This window comes from Haematobia irritans, chromosome 5 (genome assembly GCF_050003625.1).
Source record: "Haematobia irritans isolate KBUSLIRL chromosome 5, ASM5000362v1, whole genome shotgun sequence".
In the NCBI taxonomy this organism is placed as follows: domain Eukaryota; kingdom Metazoa; phylum Arthropoda; class Insecta; order Diptera; family Muscidae; genus Haematobia; species Haematobia irritans.
The window spans coordinates 137,833,960-137,854,571 of NC_134401.1; the positions used below are offsets into that span (position 1 = coordinate 137,833,960).

General features: G+C 28.9%; 1 protein-coding gene and 1 long non-coding RNA gene across 4 annotated transcripts in view; one reads left to right on the forward strand and one right to left on the reverse strand.

The window, feature by feature from the left end:
- The window catches only part of exp (expansion), a 201,966-nt gene that overhangs the window by 140,994 nt on the left and 40,360 nt on the right, over window positions 1–20,612 (forward strand). For all 3 annotated transcript variants that reach the window (XM_075309240.1, XM_075309238.1, XM_075309239.1), the window contains 3 exons: window positions 7,773–7,845; window positions 14,038–14,205; window positions 14,436–14,634. In XM_075309240.1, coding sequence (XP_075165355.1) covers window positions 7,773–7,845; window positions 14,038–14,205; window positions 14,436–14,634 — 440 coding nt within the window. The remainder of the gene's footprint in view (window positions 1–7,772; window positions 7,846–14,037; window positions 14,206–14,435; window positions 14,635–20,612) is intronic.
- Window positions 1–20,612, reverse strand: part of LOC142237815 (uncharacterized) — a 147,302-nt gene that overhangs the window by 88,012 nt on the left and 38,678 nt on the right. The window lies entirely within an intron of this gene.

Here is a 20,612-nt window from a genome sequence, read left to right on the forward strand (position 1 = left end):
CTAGAAGCAAGTACACAAACCCCAAATTTAAAAGAGAATTGTGTCTTAAAAGTATCCTTACTTGTATACTCCGCTTCTTTGGCTCGGAATCAATACCAAAATTTTTAAAGTAAAGACAAAATCATTGAAACCGAGCAAGCTTTTTTTCAGTGTAGAACTATATCAAAACCGGGAGCAATATGTAACAAATTTACTTCTGCTCTTTATGAATCTAAAATAGCTCCAGATTTCAAATTTTAAGCATATAGGATAAAAATTGTGGCTTCCATGCTCTCAAGAAGTCAAATAGGAATATCGGTCTATATGGAGGCTGTATCGAAACATAGGCCAATATAGTCCATCTTCAAACTTGACCTGCCTGCAGACAAAAGTCAAGTTTGTACAAAATTTCACAACGATAACTTCATTATTTAAGGCTATAGCGCACTGAAAAACACACCCAGGGAGGGAATATGATCACCTCAAACATGTTTCAAGAGCAAAATATTATTTTTGGATGGTGACCATGTAATATTTTTATCGCAAAATATTAAGGAAAATTTTCTTTAAAATAATGAAATTTTAATTAAAATAAAGTTTATAAGCTTTGCTTCAATAAAAATTTTTCTCATTAAATCTAGGACACAAGTTTTGTGAATTTGCATCCCTCTGTTAAAGTCGCTTGTCGCATTTGAACTAAGGCTAATTTTCCTTAAATTAAAGAAACCCATTTTTGATTTAAAGAAATTGTCCTTAAATTAACTGAAATATTGAAACTTTACATTTAAGTTAAAAACGCTTCAAATATAGGCTAAGACTTATTTTGAGGATGTAGCGTCTTTGGTTTGAGATTTTTTTTGGAATTAAGAAAACATTTCTTCAAGAACCTCAGCCGCAAGAGACCATAGTCTGACTATAAATATCGAAAATGTTAACAAAAAGCTCTGAGATTTTTTCTGAGCAATGCACTTCCGTTCGAAATCAGGTAATGTTTCGAACAATTGGGAGTATCGTCTTGAGAATGTGAACTCTTCAAATTATTTAGCCTGAATAATTTCTGCACTCAAAAAAAGTGTATTTGAATTCAAAGATTTTGACTTACCTTTAAGGATTTTGGTATTGATTCCGAGCCAAAAAAGCTGCTTCTTTAAAATAAGTTAATTTTTTTGCGACCTATATGGCCTTAAATCTAGGATCAACACAATTAGCATACGGATCTTATTTATCTAATATGCATTCTTTTTTCGCGGTATATTAATAAAGCTATTCACGTACAAACAAATGCCAATTTAAAACTCTAAATTATAACGAATACTTTAAAGTAATAAATGTCATCTTAATTCCAAGAATTTTTTAAACCAAAGACGCTAAGTACTCAAAATAAGTCTTAGCCTATATTTGAAGCGATTTATCTTAAATCTAAAGATTCCATATTTCACTTAATTTAAGGACGATCTTTTTTAAAATCAAAAATGCCTTTGTTTTCTTTAAGGGAAATCTGCCTTAGCTCAAAGACATGCGACTTTATTAGAGGGACGAAAATTTACCACATTTGTGTCCCAAATGTAAAGAAAAAAATTGAAACAAAGAGTATAAACTTTATTTCAATTAAATTTTCATTATTTTAAAGAGATTTAGGTTGCGTAATCTTTTATATCACGTAAATATTTTTCAGTGTATGGACTTATCAAAAAATGTATGTTATCTGACATTTCAAATTACCAAATAAACAATGATAGTGTTTTACCAGCGGGATCAAACTCCTTATGAAAGTTATTTGCACCCAAAATATGTGCACACGCAGAGAAGGAATATGATTACCTCAAACATGTTTCAAGAGCAAAATGTTATTTTTATATGGTGACCATGTAACATGTTTGTCACTAAAATAAAAAAACACATTTGGCAAAATGGTAAAATCTCCTTTAAGCTTTCGCAGATGCTCCAAATTTTAACCGATATGAGGTCGGTAAAATAGTATTCCATTGTGCGATGAGTTATACAAGTAAAGTCAAACTAGTGAATTGTGTAAATTTTTAAACCAAAAGAAGTGGTATGGAGGCCATAGGGTAGAATCGGTGGTATGGGGTAGCATTTAAAAACTTTGAGTCAATTATTTTGATATAGCACCTAAAATACGGATCCTTTGATCGTGGTCGTTGAGAAGTCTGATTTTTAATAAGATATTCGACACGCGACAAATTAAAATACTTTACTACAGCCCTTTTATATTGTACATAAATATTCAAGTAACGCAATCCAAATTATCAGAAATCTTGCACAAAATCAAAATAGGGCTATGCTAAATTTCAATAAAATAAATTATTTTAATTTTTTTTTTTAGTTTATTTTTTCGCGTATGGTAACATAAACAAATTTACATATAGAACGATACAAAGTTTGTAATGTAAAGTTCTTAACATAATTGCACTGCTGAATAATATATATTATTGGGTATAAAAAGTCTTCACCCAGTTGATGATGTGTCATATGCTTGTGTCTTAAGTCTTTTGTTTCCCCCCCCCTCAAATAGTTCATGTAAAGTTAAGTTCTCATTAATTTAAATGCGTAACGCCTCGTACTCGAAGTAAATTTCATTGACAATATCATAACCATACATCTTGGAAAAATGTCCTTTTGAAATTTATTATAACAACCTGGATGTCAGAATTAAAATTCTGTTTCCTAAAACTATCCAAATAGGCCTTTAATAAAAAAAACCTGTTTCGATATCAATCAGACACCAAACAACCCCAACCTCTGTTGTGTTTTATCCTTCAATTACTATGAAACATCACTTTTACTTTTATTTTAAAGTTGCTTAAACAACAAAAAAACACCGGGCTATAAAAACATTACAACTTAAACGGTAAAAAATCGCCAATAAACTAGAGAAGCAATATTCGAAAATAAACCGTAGAAGAAGACCCCAGTGAAAAAGATGCCCAGAAATAAAAATATTTTGCAAAAAACATAAAACGAGAGACAATCATCGAAGCAGAAACCTGCTGCAAACCACACCAAGCCATTATTTAATATACCTCAGACTTGTTTTAATATACAACCCAAAAATGGAATTGAAATCAGCGAAACAAGACAGCCATCAAGTTAGCCAGCAAAAGCAAAACAAAAAAAACGCTCATAAAACAGTACAAAATTAACCGAAAAACAATCGTCTACTTAATGGGCACTTCTACAGTTAGTGGAGGATTATGCGAGTGCAACGGTTGCAAGGTCATCCACTGTTGGTGCCGTTCAATTTTTCACCTCTGTGTCGATGTAGCTGTGGCAATGGTTGGCTGTTACAGCACCGCCAACATTGGCTGCTATGGCGGCATAAAACTAAATATTTTTTTGATACCAATACCATGTTAGGTTTATTAGCAGAAAAATAAGTATATACAAAATAATATACCATTTTAAATAGTATATATTTATGCATACATCTGCTACGCCTTTTTGGTATACTCCTTTTATATACACCTTGTTTTCGGAATATACGAAAACAATAAAGTTACATATGGATATTTTTTATACACAATAGAGAAGTGGTTTTATCGAATAAAGAGTGTAACATTTCTGTGGTTGTTTCTTAACAACTTTAAGAATTTGTTTCCAACAAAGTTTTTTTTTTTTTGAGGAATGCGTACTTCTTCTCGTTTTCTTATTGCACGTTTTGTTTATTATTTGTTTTGTACTTAAAGTATATGAACAAGAATAGGGGTTACGATGTTATGAGGTTACGAGTTTTCTTGTTTCTATTATTGCTTTCCAACAATGGTTTGTATGATAAATTCTTCATAAGTTAAACGAAACAAAAAACCATAAGACACGTTCCTCGTGAAACATTGACTGCATTAATGAAATATATGCCATTGATTTCAATTTTCAATAATCTATTATTGATGTAAATGGCAACATTTTAGATGATCATAAACTATACACGGAAAAAATAATTCATTCCCCCAAAGGATATTTTAGACAAACAACCAAATGCTTTTTACTGTAAAGAAGTTTGTTTGAAGAAATACAATTTTCACAAAATTTTCTATAGAAATAAAATGTTGACAAATTTTGACAAAATTTTCTACAGAAATAAAATTTTGTCAAAATTATATTACATGTTAGCCTGATACCGAAACAGGCAATTGACGTCCAAATGCATTATATCTAATTATACAATTATTATTCGAGCTTTATGGACAGATATAGATTAAGGAACATGGTTAATAGAGCCATTGAAAAGAAAACGCCAGATACAAATCTATACACGCCTGGACTGTACATGTTTCGGTTCGGGCGAATGAACCTTTCCACAGCCTTTAGTATAGATCTGGCTGGGAGAGATAACTCAATTTTGGGCCCTTTTATGCTAACTCCTTATGGAGAAAACATTTGGGAAATTTCCTCTTACAAATTTTTTGTCAAAATTTTCTATAGAAATAAAATTTTGACGACATTTTCTATAGAAGTAAAATTTTCACAAAATGTTCTATAGAAACAAAATTTTCACAAAATTTTCTATACAAATAAAATTTAAAAAAAAAATTCTATACAAATAAAAATTTTGACAAACTTTTCTATAGAAATAAACTTTTGAAAAAAATTTCTATGGAAGTAAACTTGTGACAAAATTTTCTATAGAAATAAAATTTTCACAAAATTTTTTATAGAAATAAATTTTTGACAACGTTTTTTATAGAAATAAAACATTTACAAAATTTACTATAGAAATAAAATTTTGACAAAATTTACTATAGAAATCAAATGTTGACAAAAATTTCTACAGAAATACAATTTTGACAAAATTTTCCATAGAAATAAAATTTTGACAAAATTTTTTATAGAAATAAATTTTTGACATTTTTTATAGAAATAAAACATTTACAAAATTTAATATAGAAATAAAATTTTGACAAAATTTTCTGTAGAAATAAAATGTTGACAAAATTTTCTATAGAAATAAAATTTTGACAAAATTTTCTATAGAAATGAAATGTTTACAGAATTTTCTATAGAAATATAATTTTGACAAAAATTTCTATAAAAAATATTTTCTATAGAAACAAAATTTTGACAAAATTTTCTATAGAAATAAAATGTTGATAAAATTTTCTATAGAAATAAGATTTTGACAAAATTTTCTATAGAAATAAAATATTGACAAAATTTCCTATATATGAAAACTTGTGACAAAATTTTCTATAGAAATAAAATGTTGACAAAATTTTCTACAGAAATAAAATTTTGACAAATTTTTCTCTAGAAATATAATTTTGACAAAATTTTCTATAAAAATAATTTTCTAGAGAAATAAAATTTTGACAAAATTTTCTATAGAAATAAAATGTTGACAAAAATTTCTATAGAAATACAATTTTGACAAAATTTTCCACAGAAATAAAATTTTGACAAATTTTTCTCTAGAAATATAATTTTGACAAAATTTTCTATAAAAATAATTTTCTATAGAAATAAAATTTTGGCAAAATTTTCTATAGAAATAAAATGTCTAATTGTACAATTATTTTTCGAGCTTTATGGACAGAATAGATTAAGGAACATGGTTAATAGAGCCATTGAAAAGAAAACGCCAGATACAAATCTATACACGCCTGGACTGTACATGTTTCGGTTCGGGCGAATGAACCTTACCACAACCTTTTGTATAGATCTGGCTGGGAGAGATAACTCAATTTTGGGCCCTTTATGCTAACTCCTTATGGAGAAAACATTTGGGAAATTTCCTCTTACAAATTGAATCATCTTTTCTCCCACTGTACATCATCTTTTCATATAACTTACAAGTCCCTTAATCTTATTTTAATTTCGGTATCAGGCTAACATGAAATATAAGAAATAAAATGTTGACAAAATTTTCTAGCCAAGTACACTCAAATCGATGATTTGACAGTGGCATAGGAAAAGAGATATGTTTGTTTCGAATTTATTTCGGCATAAGCCGGCTGTCATACAAAACCTTTTTTCGGAAGGTTCAAGTGTGGTCCATTGTTGGGTTTAATGAACTACCTGAATTTATTCTGATAATTGGTTGATAGTTTTGCTGCAAGTAGAGGATGCTGATGAGGAATGTGGTAATTCCGAAACGTGCGTCCATCCAACCATCTTGTAGTCTATAGGGCTTTGCCCAAATAAATTTGACAAACATTCTTTTCCTCTGTTGGTTAAGCTACACATTTGGTTTAGTCAATGTATGGTTTTAAGCTGAAATAAAAAAAAAAATCTATAGAAATAAAATCTAAGCCAGGGGAAGCATTCCATGGTAAGAAGCCTCCCAAATCTTGACTGTACCTCCAACAAAATTTTTGTTCAATCGAATTTGCTTTTCTTTACGTAAATCACGCCATTTATACTGGAAACCATTAGGACTAGCTAAGTTGAACCTTTTCTCATCACTGAACAATACTTCTCTCTAAAATCCATATAATTTTTTGCCCAAATCATGCGTTTCTTTGTATGAACTATAGTTAAAGCTGGGCACGTGAACACAAGATTTTCTGAGCTCGTTAAAACTTGCTGGACACGTCTGGTGGTTACTGGAACATCGAGTTGACTCTTTATTTTCGATGCAAAAACATTTTCTTGAGATGCGGACAGAATAATTTGCGATCTTTGATGTTTCAAGAGTTTTGATGTTCGTCTGGGACTCTTTTTCGTACCATATTCTGAGATTCAAGCATAATTTTAACAGGACCAAAAATGCTTATAAAGAAGGTTCATTGCTTCATTTCTACCTCACAATGGTTCTTATCCGTTGGAGTTTTTCTCCTGGGGCATTTTGGAATGTACGGTTGGCACTGAAAAATACAAAAGTGTTGATCATCTCAAGACGGCTCATCACCGAGAATAGATCAACATACCGCAAACACGGTTGCCACAGTTAATAGAATTCTACCAAAAATTTTAGATTTTTTACGGTGTTGTTTTGATTTTGAAACATATTCGTCTCCTAAGAGCTACTTCACAAGTTTTTATAGAAATAATTTTCTGCAGAAAAAAACTGTAAAATTTTTACAAAATTTTCTATGGAAATATTTTTTTGCAATTTTTTTTTGGAATATCATTTTTAGAAAATTTTCTATAAAAATAAAATTTTGACAAAAAAGAAATAAAATTTTTAAAAAAATTTTCTATAGAAATAAAATTTTCACAACATTTTCTGTAGAAATAAAATTTTGGCAAAATTTTCTAAAAAAATAAAATTTTGACAAAATAAAAATAAAGTTTTGACACATTAATTGAGTAGAATTTATCTAAAGAAACTTACAGTCGGCTCCGCCACCTTCTATCTCTATACGTATAACAATGAAAATATTGCAATTAAGTATCTAATTTTTATTGGATGCATAGGAATTTTTGCTGAAATTAAAAAAAAAAAAACAAAAAAACTATTTATAGAACTGTTAAACCCTAAAAGAACAAATTAATCATTGCAAATTCTTGGCATTCTTAGGTGCCATTGTAAGAAAAATACCAAACTATAAAGTACATACAATTTTATGGCAATATAAAATGCATTTATAGCCTAATGGCAGTTTATCAAATCTGCATGTGGGAAGTGCAATTTATTATCAGACATTTTTCGTAGAAAATTTTAATTTTTTTACATTCAATAATTGCATAGCTCATAAAATTTACGATTCAAAAGACCAATGACTAACAAACTTTGAAAAATCTCACTGTTTTCATAACAAAAATGTTGTTTATTTTTCTTCTTTTTTGTTAACACAAGTTAGTAATTATTTTACATTTGTCTTTATGTTTCTTTTCAGAATCGGTTTATGTGGCTTCGATAATCCAATGCGTGATCAGAAAACAGAAGAATTCAAAAAACACATTGGTCAGGTATGTAAGACGCCTGAGAAGTTTCTCCAGTACGATTATATTAATTATGATTATGTAAAAAAGAAACCCCAAGGCATATAGGCTTTATACGTTTAACGGCAACGAAACACAAAACCCGAAAACATGATATTTGCTTTAGAGAGACTAAAGCTACAAATTTAACTCATTAATACCCATCAAAATGATAAATTCATGTATGATTTTACAAAAACGGAGACCAACACCCACATTTTACAAGAATGTTGTTTTGTTGTTTTTGGTTTTTGTCACACGTTCTTAATGTGAAGCATAAGCCAAGTGTTTTATTTAGTGGTCATTATCTTTTAACTCTAAGCATTTCAGCTTTATTCTAACAAATCATCGAGGAAAAAAAGTTGAAATAAATCATGGTTCTTAGAATACATCTCATGGATCTCTTAAAAACGAAGACGACTTTGTTTTTGTAGAATGTTACGTCATTTTTAATGACAAAATTAATCTAAAAGAATTAATTGATTTACCTACCCTATATGGTTAATGTCCAAGAGCCTACTTTCAAAATCACTTTGAAGCAAGTTTAATTATGTTCTTAATTCAATTTGTTGAAATATTTTTTTTTTTCAACTTTTTTTAGTTTAGCTCAATCAATCTTCAATTTATTAGCCATATTTAGTATTTCTAGTATTTTACTTTAATCTTTTTCTAAAATTTAAATTGAAAAATCGCTTGCGATTATTTCATAAAATAATAATACCTGTATTGAAAAGCAAAAGTTCAAGGAAACATTTAACTTGTAATTACAACCTCTAGTTTACTTTAATTCTTAACTTGTATAAGGGGGCAAGTATAAATCTATTATAAATTATGACTAAACGAATGGTTTTGCAAATAATAAACAAAAAAACACAAAACAAGTAAAATCATCGGTGAGTTAGATCGGGTCGAAACTCTTTTGGCCTCCACCATGTATTTAAAGGCTTATGCCCTACTTAAATAAAATTGTCGACAAGGACCTGTATTTCAATTGATCAAAATTTCATCCACATAGAAAACATATCAAATTTTTGATCATGTAAACGTAAGTGTGTTTTATTGGAACAATATACAAAATTGACCAATATAAAGCACACAACACAAAGCTCAAGAATAAAGTACTTACGCAACTTTCCTCGTCCTTTATTGCCTCGTCCAGGTGCCTTAAAACGGATACCATGGATGACAAAAATCCTCAATATCGTATTAGAAAACCGTACATTCAGGGTGGACGAAGCAGCTACGACAGCCAGTCATTTCAAACCATCATGTGGGTCATATTATATATATGAATATGAATATAAAACAAGTATATACGGCCAGGCCGAAGCTTATGTACCCTCCACCATGGATTGCGTAGAAACTTCTACTGAAGACTGTCATCCACAATCGAATTACTTGGGTTGCGGTAACACTTGCCGATGGCAAGGTATCTTAAAACTTCCTAACACCGTAATATATACCACATAGTCCAAACGTGGTATATATTAAAGGCCGATTAAATACGTATATAATTAAGTTTAAAGTTTCCATAGAAATAAAATTTTGACAAAATAAAATTTTGACAACATTTTCTATAGAAGTAAAATTTGGAAAAAATAATATTTGGAAAAAAATTTCTATAGAAATAAAATTTTGACAAAATTTTCTATAGAGATACAATTTTGACAAAATTTTCTATAAAAATAAAATTTTGGTAGATTATTTTTGGCTCGAGTGGCAACCATGATTATGAACCGATATGGATCGGCTATATAAAAATATAGACCGATATGGACCAATTTTGGCATAGTTATTAGCGGCCTTATACTAACGCCACGTTGCAAATTTCAACCGGATCGGATGAATTTTGCTCCTCCAAGAGGCTCCGGAGGTCAAATCTGGGGATCGGTGTATATGGGGGCTATATGTAATTATGAACCGATATGGACCAATTTTGGCATGGTTATTAGCGGCCTTATACTAACACCACGTTGCAAATTTCAACCGGATCGGATGAATTTTGCTCCTCCAAGAGGCTCCGGAGATCAAATCTGGGGATCGGTTTATATGGGGGCTATATATAATTATGAACCGATATGGACCAATTCTTGCATGGTTGTTAGAGACCATATACTAACACCACGTACCAAATTCCAACCGGATCGGATGAATTTTGCTCCTCTAAGAGGCTCCGGAGGTCAAATCTGGGCATCGGCTTATATGGGGGCTATATATAATTATAGACCGATATGGACCAATTTTGGCATGGTTGTTAGAGACAATATACTAACACCACGTACAAAATTTCAGTCGGATCGGATGACTTTTGCTCCTCTAAGAGGCTCCGGAGGTCAAATCTGGGGATCGGTTTATATGGGGGCTATATATAATTATAGGCCGATGTGGACTAATTTTTGCATGGTCATTAGAGAACATATACCAACACCATGTACCAAATTTCAGCCGGATCGGATGAAATTTGGTTCTCTTAGAGGCTCCGCAAGCCAAATCGGGGGATCGGTTTATATGGGGGCTATATATAATTATGGACCAATTTTTGCACGGTTATTACATACCATATACTAACACCACGTACCAAATTTCAGCCGGATCGGATAAAATTTGCTTCCCTTAGAGGTATCGCACGCCAAATTTGGGGGTCCGTTTATATGGGAGCTATACGTAAAAGTGGACCGATATGGCCCATTGGCAATACCATCCGACCTACATAAATAACAACTACTTGTGCCAAGTTTCAAGTCGATAGCTTGTTTCGTTCGGAAGTTAGCGTGATTTCAACAGACGGACGGACGGACATGCTCAGATAGACTCAGAATTTCACCACGACCCAGAATATATATACTTTATGGGGTCTTAGAGCAATATTTCGATGTGTTACAAACGGAATGACAAAGTTAATATACCCCCATCCTATGGTGGAGGATATAAAAAGTGCCGAACGGACAGCGAAGGTCTGTAAGAGGTTCTAAGGCTTTCAGTATATTTCTGCATGGTGAACTTAAAATTTAAATGTGAGAACGGTTGTTACTAGCGCCAAGAATAATATACCAAAATTTGAAGAACATTTTACCAAAAATCTATCAAATTAAGTTTTTGAAGCTTTTGACCAAATTTTTTTAAAAATTTTATTTCTATAGAAAATTTTATCAAAATTTTATTTCTATAAAAAATTTTGTCAAAATGTTATTTCTATAAAAAAATTTGTCAAAATTTTATTTCTATAGAAAATTTTGTCAAAATTTTGTTTTTATAGAAGATTTTGTCAAAATTTTATTTCTATACAAAATTTTTTCAAAATTTTATTTCTATAGAACATTTTGTCAAAATTTTATTTCTATAGAAAGTTTTTTCTATAGAAAATTTTATTTCTATAGAAAATTTTGTCAAAATTTTATTTCTATAAAAAAATTTGTAAAAATTTTATTTCTATAAAAAATTTTGGCAAAATTTTATTTCTATAGAAAACTTTGTCAAAATTTTATTTTTATAGAAAATTTTGTCAAAATTTTATTTCTATACCAAATTTTGTCCAAATTTTATTTCTATAGAACATTTTGTCAACATTTTATTTCTATAGAAAATTTTGTCAAAATTTTATTTCTATAGAAAATTTTGTCAAAATTTTATTTCTATAGAAAATTTTGTCAAAATTTTATTTCTATAGAAAATTTTGTCAATATTTTATTTCTATAGAAAATATTGTCAAGAATTTATTTCTATAGAAAATTTTGTCAAAATTTTATTTCCATAAAAAAATTTGTCAAAATTTTATTTCTATAGAAAATTTTGTAGACATTTTATTTCTATACAAAATTGTATCAAAATTTTATTTATAGAAAATTTTGTCAAAATTTTATTTCTATAGAAAATTTTGTCAAAATATTATTTCTATAGAAAATTTTGTCAAAATTTTATTTCTATAGAAAATTTTGTCAAAATTTTATTTTTATAGAAAATTTTGACAAAATTTTATTTCTATGGAAAATTTTGTCAAAATTTTATTTCTATAGAAAATTTTGTCAAAATTTTATTTCTATAGAAAATTTTGTCAAAATTCTTTTTTTTTATGGAAAATGTCAAAATTTTATTTCTATAGAAAATTTTGTCAAAATTTTATTTCTATAGAAAATTTTGTCAAAATTCTTTTTTTTTATGGAAAATGTCAAAATTCTTTTTTGATAGAAAATTTTGTCAAAATTCTTTTTATCATAGAAAATTTTGTGAATATTTTATTTCTATAGAAAATTTGGTCTAAATTTTATTTCTATAAAAAAATTTGTCAAAATTTTATTTATATAAAAAAATTTGTCAAAATTTTATTTATATAAAAAATCTAGTCAAAATTTTATTTCTATAAAAAATCTTGTCAAAATTTTATTTCTATAGTAAATTTTGTCAAAATTTTATTTCTATAGAAAATTATGTCAAAGTTGTATTTCTATAGAAAATTTTGTCAAAATTTTATTTCTATAGAAAATTTCGTCAAAATTTTATTTCTATAGAAAATTATGTCAAAATTTTATTTCTATAGAAAATTTTGTCAAAATTTTATTTCTATAGAAAATTTTGTCAAAATTCTTTTTTTTTTATGGAAAATGTCAAAATTTTATTTCTATAGAAAATTTTGTCAAAATTTTATTTCTATAGAAAATTTTGTCAAAATTCTTTTTTTTTATGGAAAATGTCAAAATTCTTTTTTGATAGAAAATTTTGTCAAAATTCTTTTTATCATAGAAAATTTTGTGAATATTTTATTTCTATAGAAAATTTGGTCTAAATTTTATTTCTATAAAAAAATTTGTCAAAATTTTATTTATATAAAAAATCTAGTCAAAATTTTATTTCTATAAAAAATCTTGTCAAAATTTTATTTCTATAGTAAATTTTATCAAAATTTTATTTCTATAGAAAATTATGTCAAAGTTGTATTTCTATAGAAAATTTTGTCAAAATTTTATTTCTATAGAAAATTTCGTCAAAATTTTATTTCTATAGAAAATTATGTCAAAATTTTATTTCTATAGAAAATTTTGTCAAAATTTTATTTCTATAGAAAATTTTGTCAAATTTTTTTTTAATAGAAAATTTTGTCAAAATTTTATTTGTATAGAAAATTTTGTCAAAATGTTATTTCTATAGAAAATTTTTTAAAAAATTTATTTCTATAGAAAATTTTATAAAAATTTTATTTCTATAGAACATTTTGTCAAAATTTTATGTCTATAAAAAAATGAAACCAAATCAAGAATTTTTACAAACAGTAATAAATCTACCATTTTTGGTAAAATAATACCAATTGTGGCAACCGTGATCGTGAGTCGATCTAACTCTGACCGGGTTCAATCACTGAATATGAACTATACTATGAAAGAAATGGGCATAAGCTAGGCTAGGTTAGATTATTATTGTGATAATATGCTCATTTATTGAATACATCCAAAGAAAAAATAGTTTTAACGAAATTCCATTTTCTTTAAAAGCAAATGGGCCCAAATTTATGGTAAGAAACACAATAATTGTCTGTAATATTTTTTAATTTGCTTTTAATAAAGATTTTATTATGTAAAAAGAAAACTTCGTTTGTCTAAGATTTCATTCCTCAGAAAAGAACACTCTCCTTTCAGTGTATTTCGTATGAGTGGAACTTGTATCCTAATCTAGAATGACGTGACCGATGTTTCATTCTTGTCAAAATATCCGAAAAACAATTGGTTAAACATTTTACGACAATTACTTAAGTTTAGATACAGTTTTCTTTTAGGACTTGTGCTATAAATGAGTGTATAATTCTTATAAAGGAATACATTCTACATTATAATAAACTAGAAATATATTCAAAAAACATGTGTTTTATTCCATAGTTTTTTAATCAAAATTAAAGTCGATAATATTATAGAATCAAATAATTTTAACTGGTAAAGTTGATTGATTATTTGGATAAAATAATTTCGTGATTGAATTCTGTGTTCATTATAAAATAATACATTAATGTCATAAATCTCAATTTAAAAGTTTTGGAATTGGGTGTCTATAATTCAACAAATTAACAACACTATAACTTATTATTATTTTGTTACTATTATTATTTTTTATTTTTTGTTTATTTTAGTTACTATTTTTGTTTGCTATTTTATTTTTATTTTAGTAATTAATTTTTTTATTTATTTTATTTTCCAGGGTGTCAAAATTAAAATGGACGATGCTGGTAACATCTTAATACGACGCTATGCCAAAAGTAATGTCTATATCAAAAGCACAGCAAGCAGTCAAAATGAAGAGACGTCCATAGGTGCCGATATTCTCAAATTACCCAATCAGGCATTGGAAAGTGAAAAAATAGTCAAAGTATGTTCTGTAATTTTAAAAAATTCATATTTCTCTTATACATATAGACCAAAGAAAATTCCTATCAAATATCGATTACTACCTGTAACGATTGCACATTATGATTACCATCATCATGTGTCATTTCATATATCATTCTATTGGCATTTTCTATATGCGTTTGTGTCTTAAGTCTTTCGTTTGAATTCTCCATCATTTTTGATTTGATTTGTTCTTATATTGCATTGTAGTTGTTTGATATGAAAAAATTTCAATCAAATGTGAACCGTGAACTAAGACGAGCCTATCCTGATCGCCGACGTTTAGAAACTCAATGTCTGTCAGCGGTGGCTTTTGTCAAATCGGAGAGTGACATACTGGAATGCCCCATATGGGTACTGATTGTAAATGTCGTTGCAATGGATATGCTCAAAAGTAAATTGCCACCAGGTAAGTTCAATAATAGAAATACACAATCACATAACCAATAACATAGATATTTATTTGCCTATTGCTAAAGTCTAATTGGCTCTACCAGAAGCTAGAAAAATTGTGTGGACAAATACATAAACAAATTGAACAATAAAATTTTATGGGTGGGGGTATAAACAAATGAAATAAAAATTATAAGAAAAACTGCAAACAAATAAATATCGACAGGACTGAAAAGGGCACTATAGTGTAAAACCGCAATAAAGAAATAGATGCATGTACAACCTCGAAGAGCACGTGAAAACAAAAAATAATCGTAAATATTTCGAAAATTTGAACAAATATTTTTAAATAAGGGATACAAATGACGAAAATCAACTTTTCCATTGTATGCCAAAAAAGACAAAGTTGACTTTTTGCTCGAATTTTGTTCTTTTGAGAATCGAGTCAAAAAATCGACTATATCAATGCAATGTTTGATCGAAAGTCAGAACATCAAAAGTACATTAAAAAAAAAGTGAACCCTATATGACACTAAAGCCAAATTAATTCTATTTTTGTTCAAGGAATTATTGTGTTTTGAGAAGGTTTTCTTGACTTTAATAATTGTTTTGCTTATGTTAGTTAAGTGAACTACAAAAGGGGAAAAATTATACACAGATGAAACATAAACATTTACTAAATTCGTGTTTCCCACAAAATAGTTCAGAATTTCTTAAAATTTTTAAATTAACCAATAATACTCTCATCTTGAACTTCGTATGGTTTGCTGACATTCGAAGTTCAAGACATTTGAAATTTTGAACTCTCAATTTTTTCCTTCATACTAAGAAATTTTCTTTTAAGGTGAGTACTATGTTCGGATTTCGAGTTGAAAATCACTTTATTTTCGCGATTACTTTTCCTGAAATAATCAAAATTATAAATGAAAACAAACATATTCCCATAATGTCTTGCCGAAATTTACAGGAACAAGAAACTGCGCATCAATTGAGTTAATCTGAGTTGAGTTGTCTGCTTTATATTGATCTGTTTTAATAAAGTAACCGAGAAAATTCCAACTCGAAAAGCGAACATATGTGATCTTGACGCTCACTTCATACCGGTATACCTGGTGGGCGGTCCGGTCTGACTTTTCTTACTCGTTTAGTAGTAAAACTATATGACACTTTTTGCGTCACTTTCTCAATGATAACACTAACCTGGACGAATTTTCGCTGAAACCTCTCAGAAGTAGACACCCGCAAACGCCTACATTTTATTCGAAATTTGGGAGATGTAAACTGATAAATAGTTAATTTTAAAATATGCCTCACAAAAATTTCCCATTATTAATAGTATCCAATTTTGAGAGGTTTTGACTGTGTTAACATATTTTGATAGCACTAAACCACAATGCAAATATGTCATTCCAAAAATTGTCTTTAATTGCCACTTCCATGTTAAAGATAATTCTTCATCTCCGAGCTTCCGCATATCGATTTCGATTTGATTAAAAAATTATTTTTCTTATTTGTTTTTAATATGCTTTAAGGGGGAAGATTCCGGCAATCTGTCTATATGTCACTCACTCATACCCACTAAGAAATCCATAGTCGTTGACAATGATAAATTAAATTTCCTTAAAGAAAACACAATCTGCTCTAGGCCTATACTCAATGCGATCAATCAAATTGTATATTGATTCCATGTTGGGTCACATATATACTTTTGTACTATTTTGCATTTTAGCTGAAGGATATATGTATGAGAAAATAGAAACATAAAAAATATATATATATGATCAAACATATATCATCAACTAAGCATTGGCAGCACCACCTCGAAAGATGTAAAGTAGGTTTGTTTAACAACAGCAACAACAACAACAACATAAATATCAACAACAATAATAGTAACAATGGGAAAACAAGTACAAGGTTGAAATCTATCTGATGGACAGACAGACGGACATACCATCTATATGTTTGAATAACTTCTAGCTAAATAAACGTCCAAAACGGACGGACATAACCTATGTTTGTAATGATGTTTTTGTCTGTTTGAAGATGCCATCAATCGGGTAAATGAAAAAAAAAAACACAACAAAAAAACCAAAAACCCTCAAACCACACATTGAAATTGAAATGAAAACAAACATTGAAAACTCATTGTATGGAGAATTGTTTTTTGAGTGATTAATTGGTTAAATTGATTAGTTTTAGTATAAAAGTTAAGGTTATTGCTCGTCTCAAACAAAAGCCAAAGTTTGTAGGCCGTTGGTCATGCATAATGTGTGTGTAAGTACTCGCTGGGGTCATAAACATCATTTGTGCTAGTGTATCGTATAGAATGCAATTCGAAACTAATGCAAAGCGTTAAAATGAGGCTTTTTATGGTTAAATATGAATCAAAAGCATATAAAGACTAATATATAGTTCATTGTTTCAAAAAATTATAGAGTGTAATATGGTGATAATTATTTTCTATATATTTACAATAATTCTGAATTTATTGAATCGAAATTAATTTTTACACTTTATTCAATATATTGTGGTGAGACCATAAAATCGACATACCCAAAATACAATGAAACCTCATAAACTTGGACCCAATATTACCAGTATTTGGGATTTTCCCCATATTTTTTCGTGAATGGGGACGAAATTTCTGAGTTGGGGACTTGGGGATTTGATGGAGATTTTTATGGGGATTATTTGGAGAATTTTATTTTTATAGAAAATTTTGTCAAAATTTTATTTCTATAGAAAATTTTGTCAAAAGTTTATTTCTATAGAAAATGTTGTCAAAAGTTTATTTCTATAGAAAATTTTGTAAAAATGTTATTTCTGTATAGAAAATTATCTCAAAATTTTATTTCTATAGAACTTTGTCAAAATTTTATTTCTATAGAAAATTTTGTCAAAATTTTATTTCTATAGAAAATTTTGTCAAAATTTTATTTCTATAGAAAATTTTGCCAACATTTTATTTCTATGGAAAATGTTGTCAAAATTTTATTTCTATAGAAAATTTTGTCAATTTTTTTATATAGAAAATTTTGTAAATTTTTTTATATAGAAAATTTTGCCAAATGTTTATTTCCATAGAAAATGTTGTCAAAAGTTTATTTCCATAGAATATTTTGTCAAAATTTTATCTCTATAGAAAATGTTGTCAAAATTTTATTTTTTGTTATATAGAAAATTTTATTTCTATATAGAAAATTTTCTCAACATGTTTTTCTGGTAAAATTCTACCAACTTTGACAAAGTGTCTACCACATAATTTTACTACTTGCATATTTAGAAGTAAATTTTCGTTCATAAATACAAGGTGGCAATTTTCATACCTCCAGCATTTGCTTTTGGTGATCATCTTACCACTTTCTTGGTGTTGATCTCTTGATCTTATTGCATATTTGCATAACCACACCTCTCAAAAGTGGACAGTTCTTGTGAGACGTTTGCTATGTTAAGACATTCCCATAAGTGGACACCTCCCATCCATCTTTGAGAGTTTTCACTGTAATTCACTCCACTTTGTATGAACCGATCAAATCACAACTCCAGTTCATGAACTCAAAAAAGGGTCTTGAAGGAAATAAAGGCAAAAATCTGGCCTCAGGGGCCAATTAAATCCAAAGATATATGTCGGCCCTATATCTAAATCTGAACCAATTTTTAACAAACAAACAAACTGAATAGCTATAATGACAACTCTACTTCCTGTGCAAAGTCTCACGTAAATGGGAGTATAACTTTGGCCTCTGTGGTCATAAATTATATATATGGACGCTATATCTAAATATGAATCGATTTCAACTAGTTTTTTCATAATTGACGGCACTACCAATTGTACTCCTGGTGAAAAAATTTGAAGCAAATCAGGGTAAAACTTGGCTCCTGGGAGCAAATAAGTGCATATCGGGTGAAAGTTATATATATATATGAGAGCTATATCTAAATAAAACCGATTTGGCTGATATTTTGGACTCACAAAATATTCGGATGTACTCTGAGAAAACAGTGAACCCACCTGGAAGAAAACTTTTGGTTAATTTTAGAAAATTTTAAATATTTGTAGAAAATTTTAACTAAACAGGGTTACAAACGTTGGCATTACGCCGATATCACAAAAATTAATAAAAAATATTTACGACAAATTCAAGAAAATTTATTAGACATAATTAAGTTATTTCACATGTTAAAATCCAAAATTGCTAGAATGTCTTTAGTACATACGAGGTTCATGATGAACGCATTTCTAGTAAAATTGACAAATTTAAAGAAGTAATGCACTATGTTGTGAGAAATACGAATTTAGTAAATCTTTATGCTTAATTTATGTGTAATTTTTTCCCGTTTTTTAGTTAATTTAACTTACGTACGCAAACAATTATCCGAGTAAAGGAAACTTTTTCCAAACATAATAATTCCATGAACTAAAATAAAGTTAAATTTGCCTTAGTGAAATAGAGAGTTCAATTTTTTTTGAGTGTAGGAATTTGAAGAATATCGGTTGATAAACACGCGAACTTTGACCAGATCGGTGATAACTATATATGGCAACTATATCTAATTCTGAACCGATTTTTTTCTTTGAGCCGAAATCGGACGCCATGCCAAGTTTGAGGATGATCGAACTTAAACTGCGAGCTGTACTTTGCACACAAAACTACATTAACAGACAGACGGATATCGCTAAATTAAATTAAATTAATTCTGAATCGATCGGCATATTAAACGATGGATCTAAAACTGTTCCTTCTTGGCTTTACATAAAAATGCACAAATTTATTATACCCTGTAACACAGTAGTGGTGAAAAATTAAACATTTGACACAAAGTCGATTAGCAGAAAAGTATATTTTCGAATGAAGTATTCAGAACCTATACGGAGACTAGCCGTATAGGTTTCGAAGGCGTTGAATTTTAAATCGTACGATGCCATATGGACAGATGGACAGGCAGAGCTAAATCGAGTAGGTTTGTGATTGAAATTCCATCAAATGTTTATAAGGTGTGATCTATGACTAAAAAAAGTTGTCGTGAGGCCAAAAATTTCGTGTTCTACTTAAAATACAATTTTGCTTAGCATAGAAGACATATTTCCTTGATTCTTTCAAATTAGTAAAAACAAGTATATACGGCCGTAAGTTCGGCCAGGCCGAAGCTTATGTACCCTCCATCATGGATTGCGTAGAAACTTCTTCTAAACACTGCCATCCACAATCGAATTACTTAAGTTGCGGTAACGCTTGCCGATGGCAAGGCATCTTAAAACCTCCTAACACCATCTTCTAAATTGTATGACAAAATTTTCCATAGAAAGAAAATTTTGACAAAAATTTCTACAGAAATAAAAGTTTAACAAAATCTTCTATAGAAATAAACTTTTGACAAAATTTTCTGTAGAAATAAAATCTTGGTAGATTATTTTTGGCTCGAGAGGCAACCATGATTATGAACCGAATAAAATTTGAAATAAAATTTTGACAAAATTTTCTGTAGAAATAAAATTTTGACAATGATGAAAATTTTATTATGAACCGCATAATATTTTAACAAAATTTTCTCTAGAAATAAAATTTTGACAAAATTTTCTATAGAAAAAACTTTTGGTAGATTATTTTTGGCTCTAGTGGCAACCATGATTATGGACCGATATGGACCAATTTTTGTGTGATTGGACCAATTTTGGTATGGTTGTTAGCGACCATATACTAACACCACGTTCCTAATTTGAACCGGATAGGATGAATTTTGCTCCTCCAAGAGGCTCCGGAGGTCAAATCTGGAGAACGTTTTATATGGGGGCTATATATAATTATGGACCGATATGGACCAATTCTGGCACGGTAGTTAAAGATCATATACTAACACCATGTTCCAAATTACAACCGGATTGGATGAAATTTGCTTCTCTTGGAGACTTCGCAAGCCAGATCTGGGGATCGTTTTATATGGGGGCTATATATAATTATGAACCGATGTGGACCAATTTTTGCATGGTTG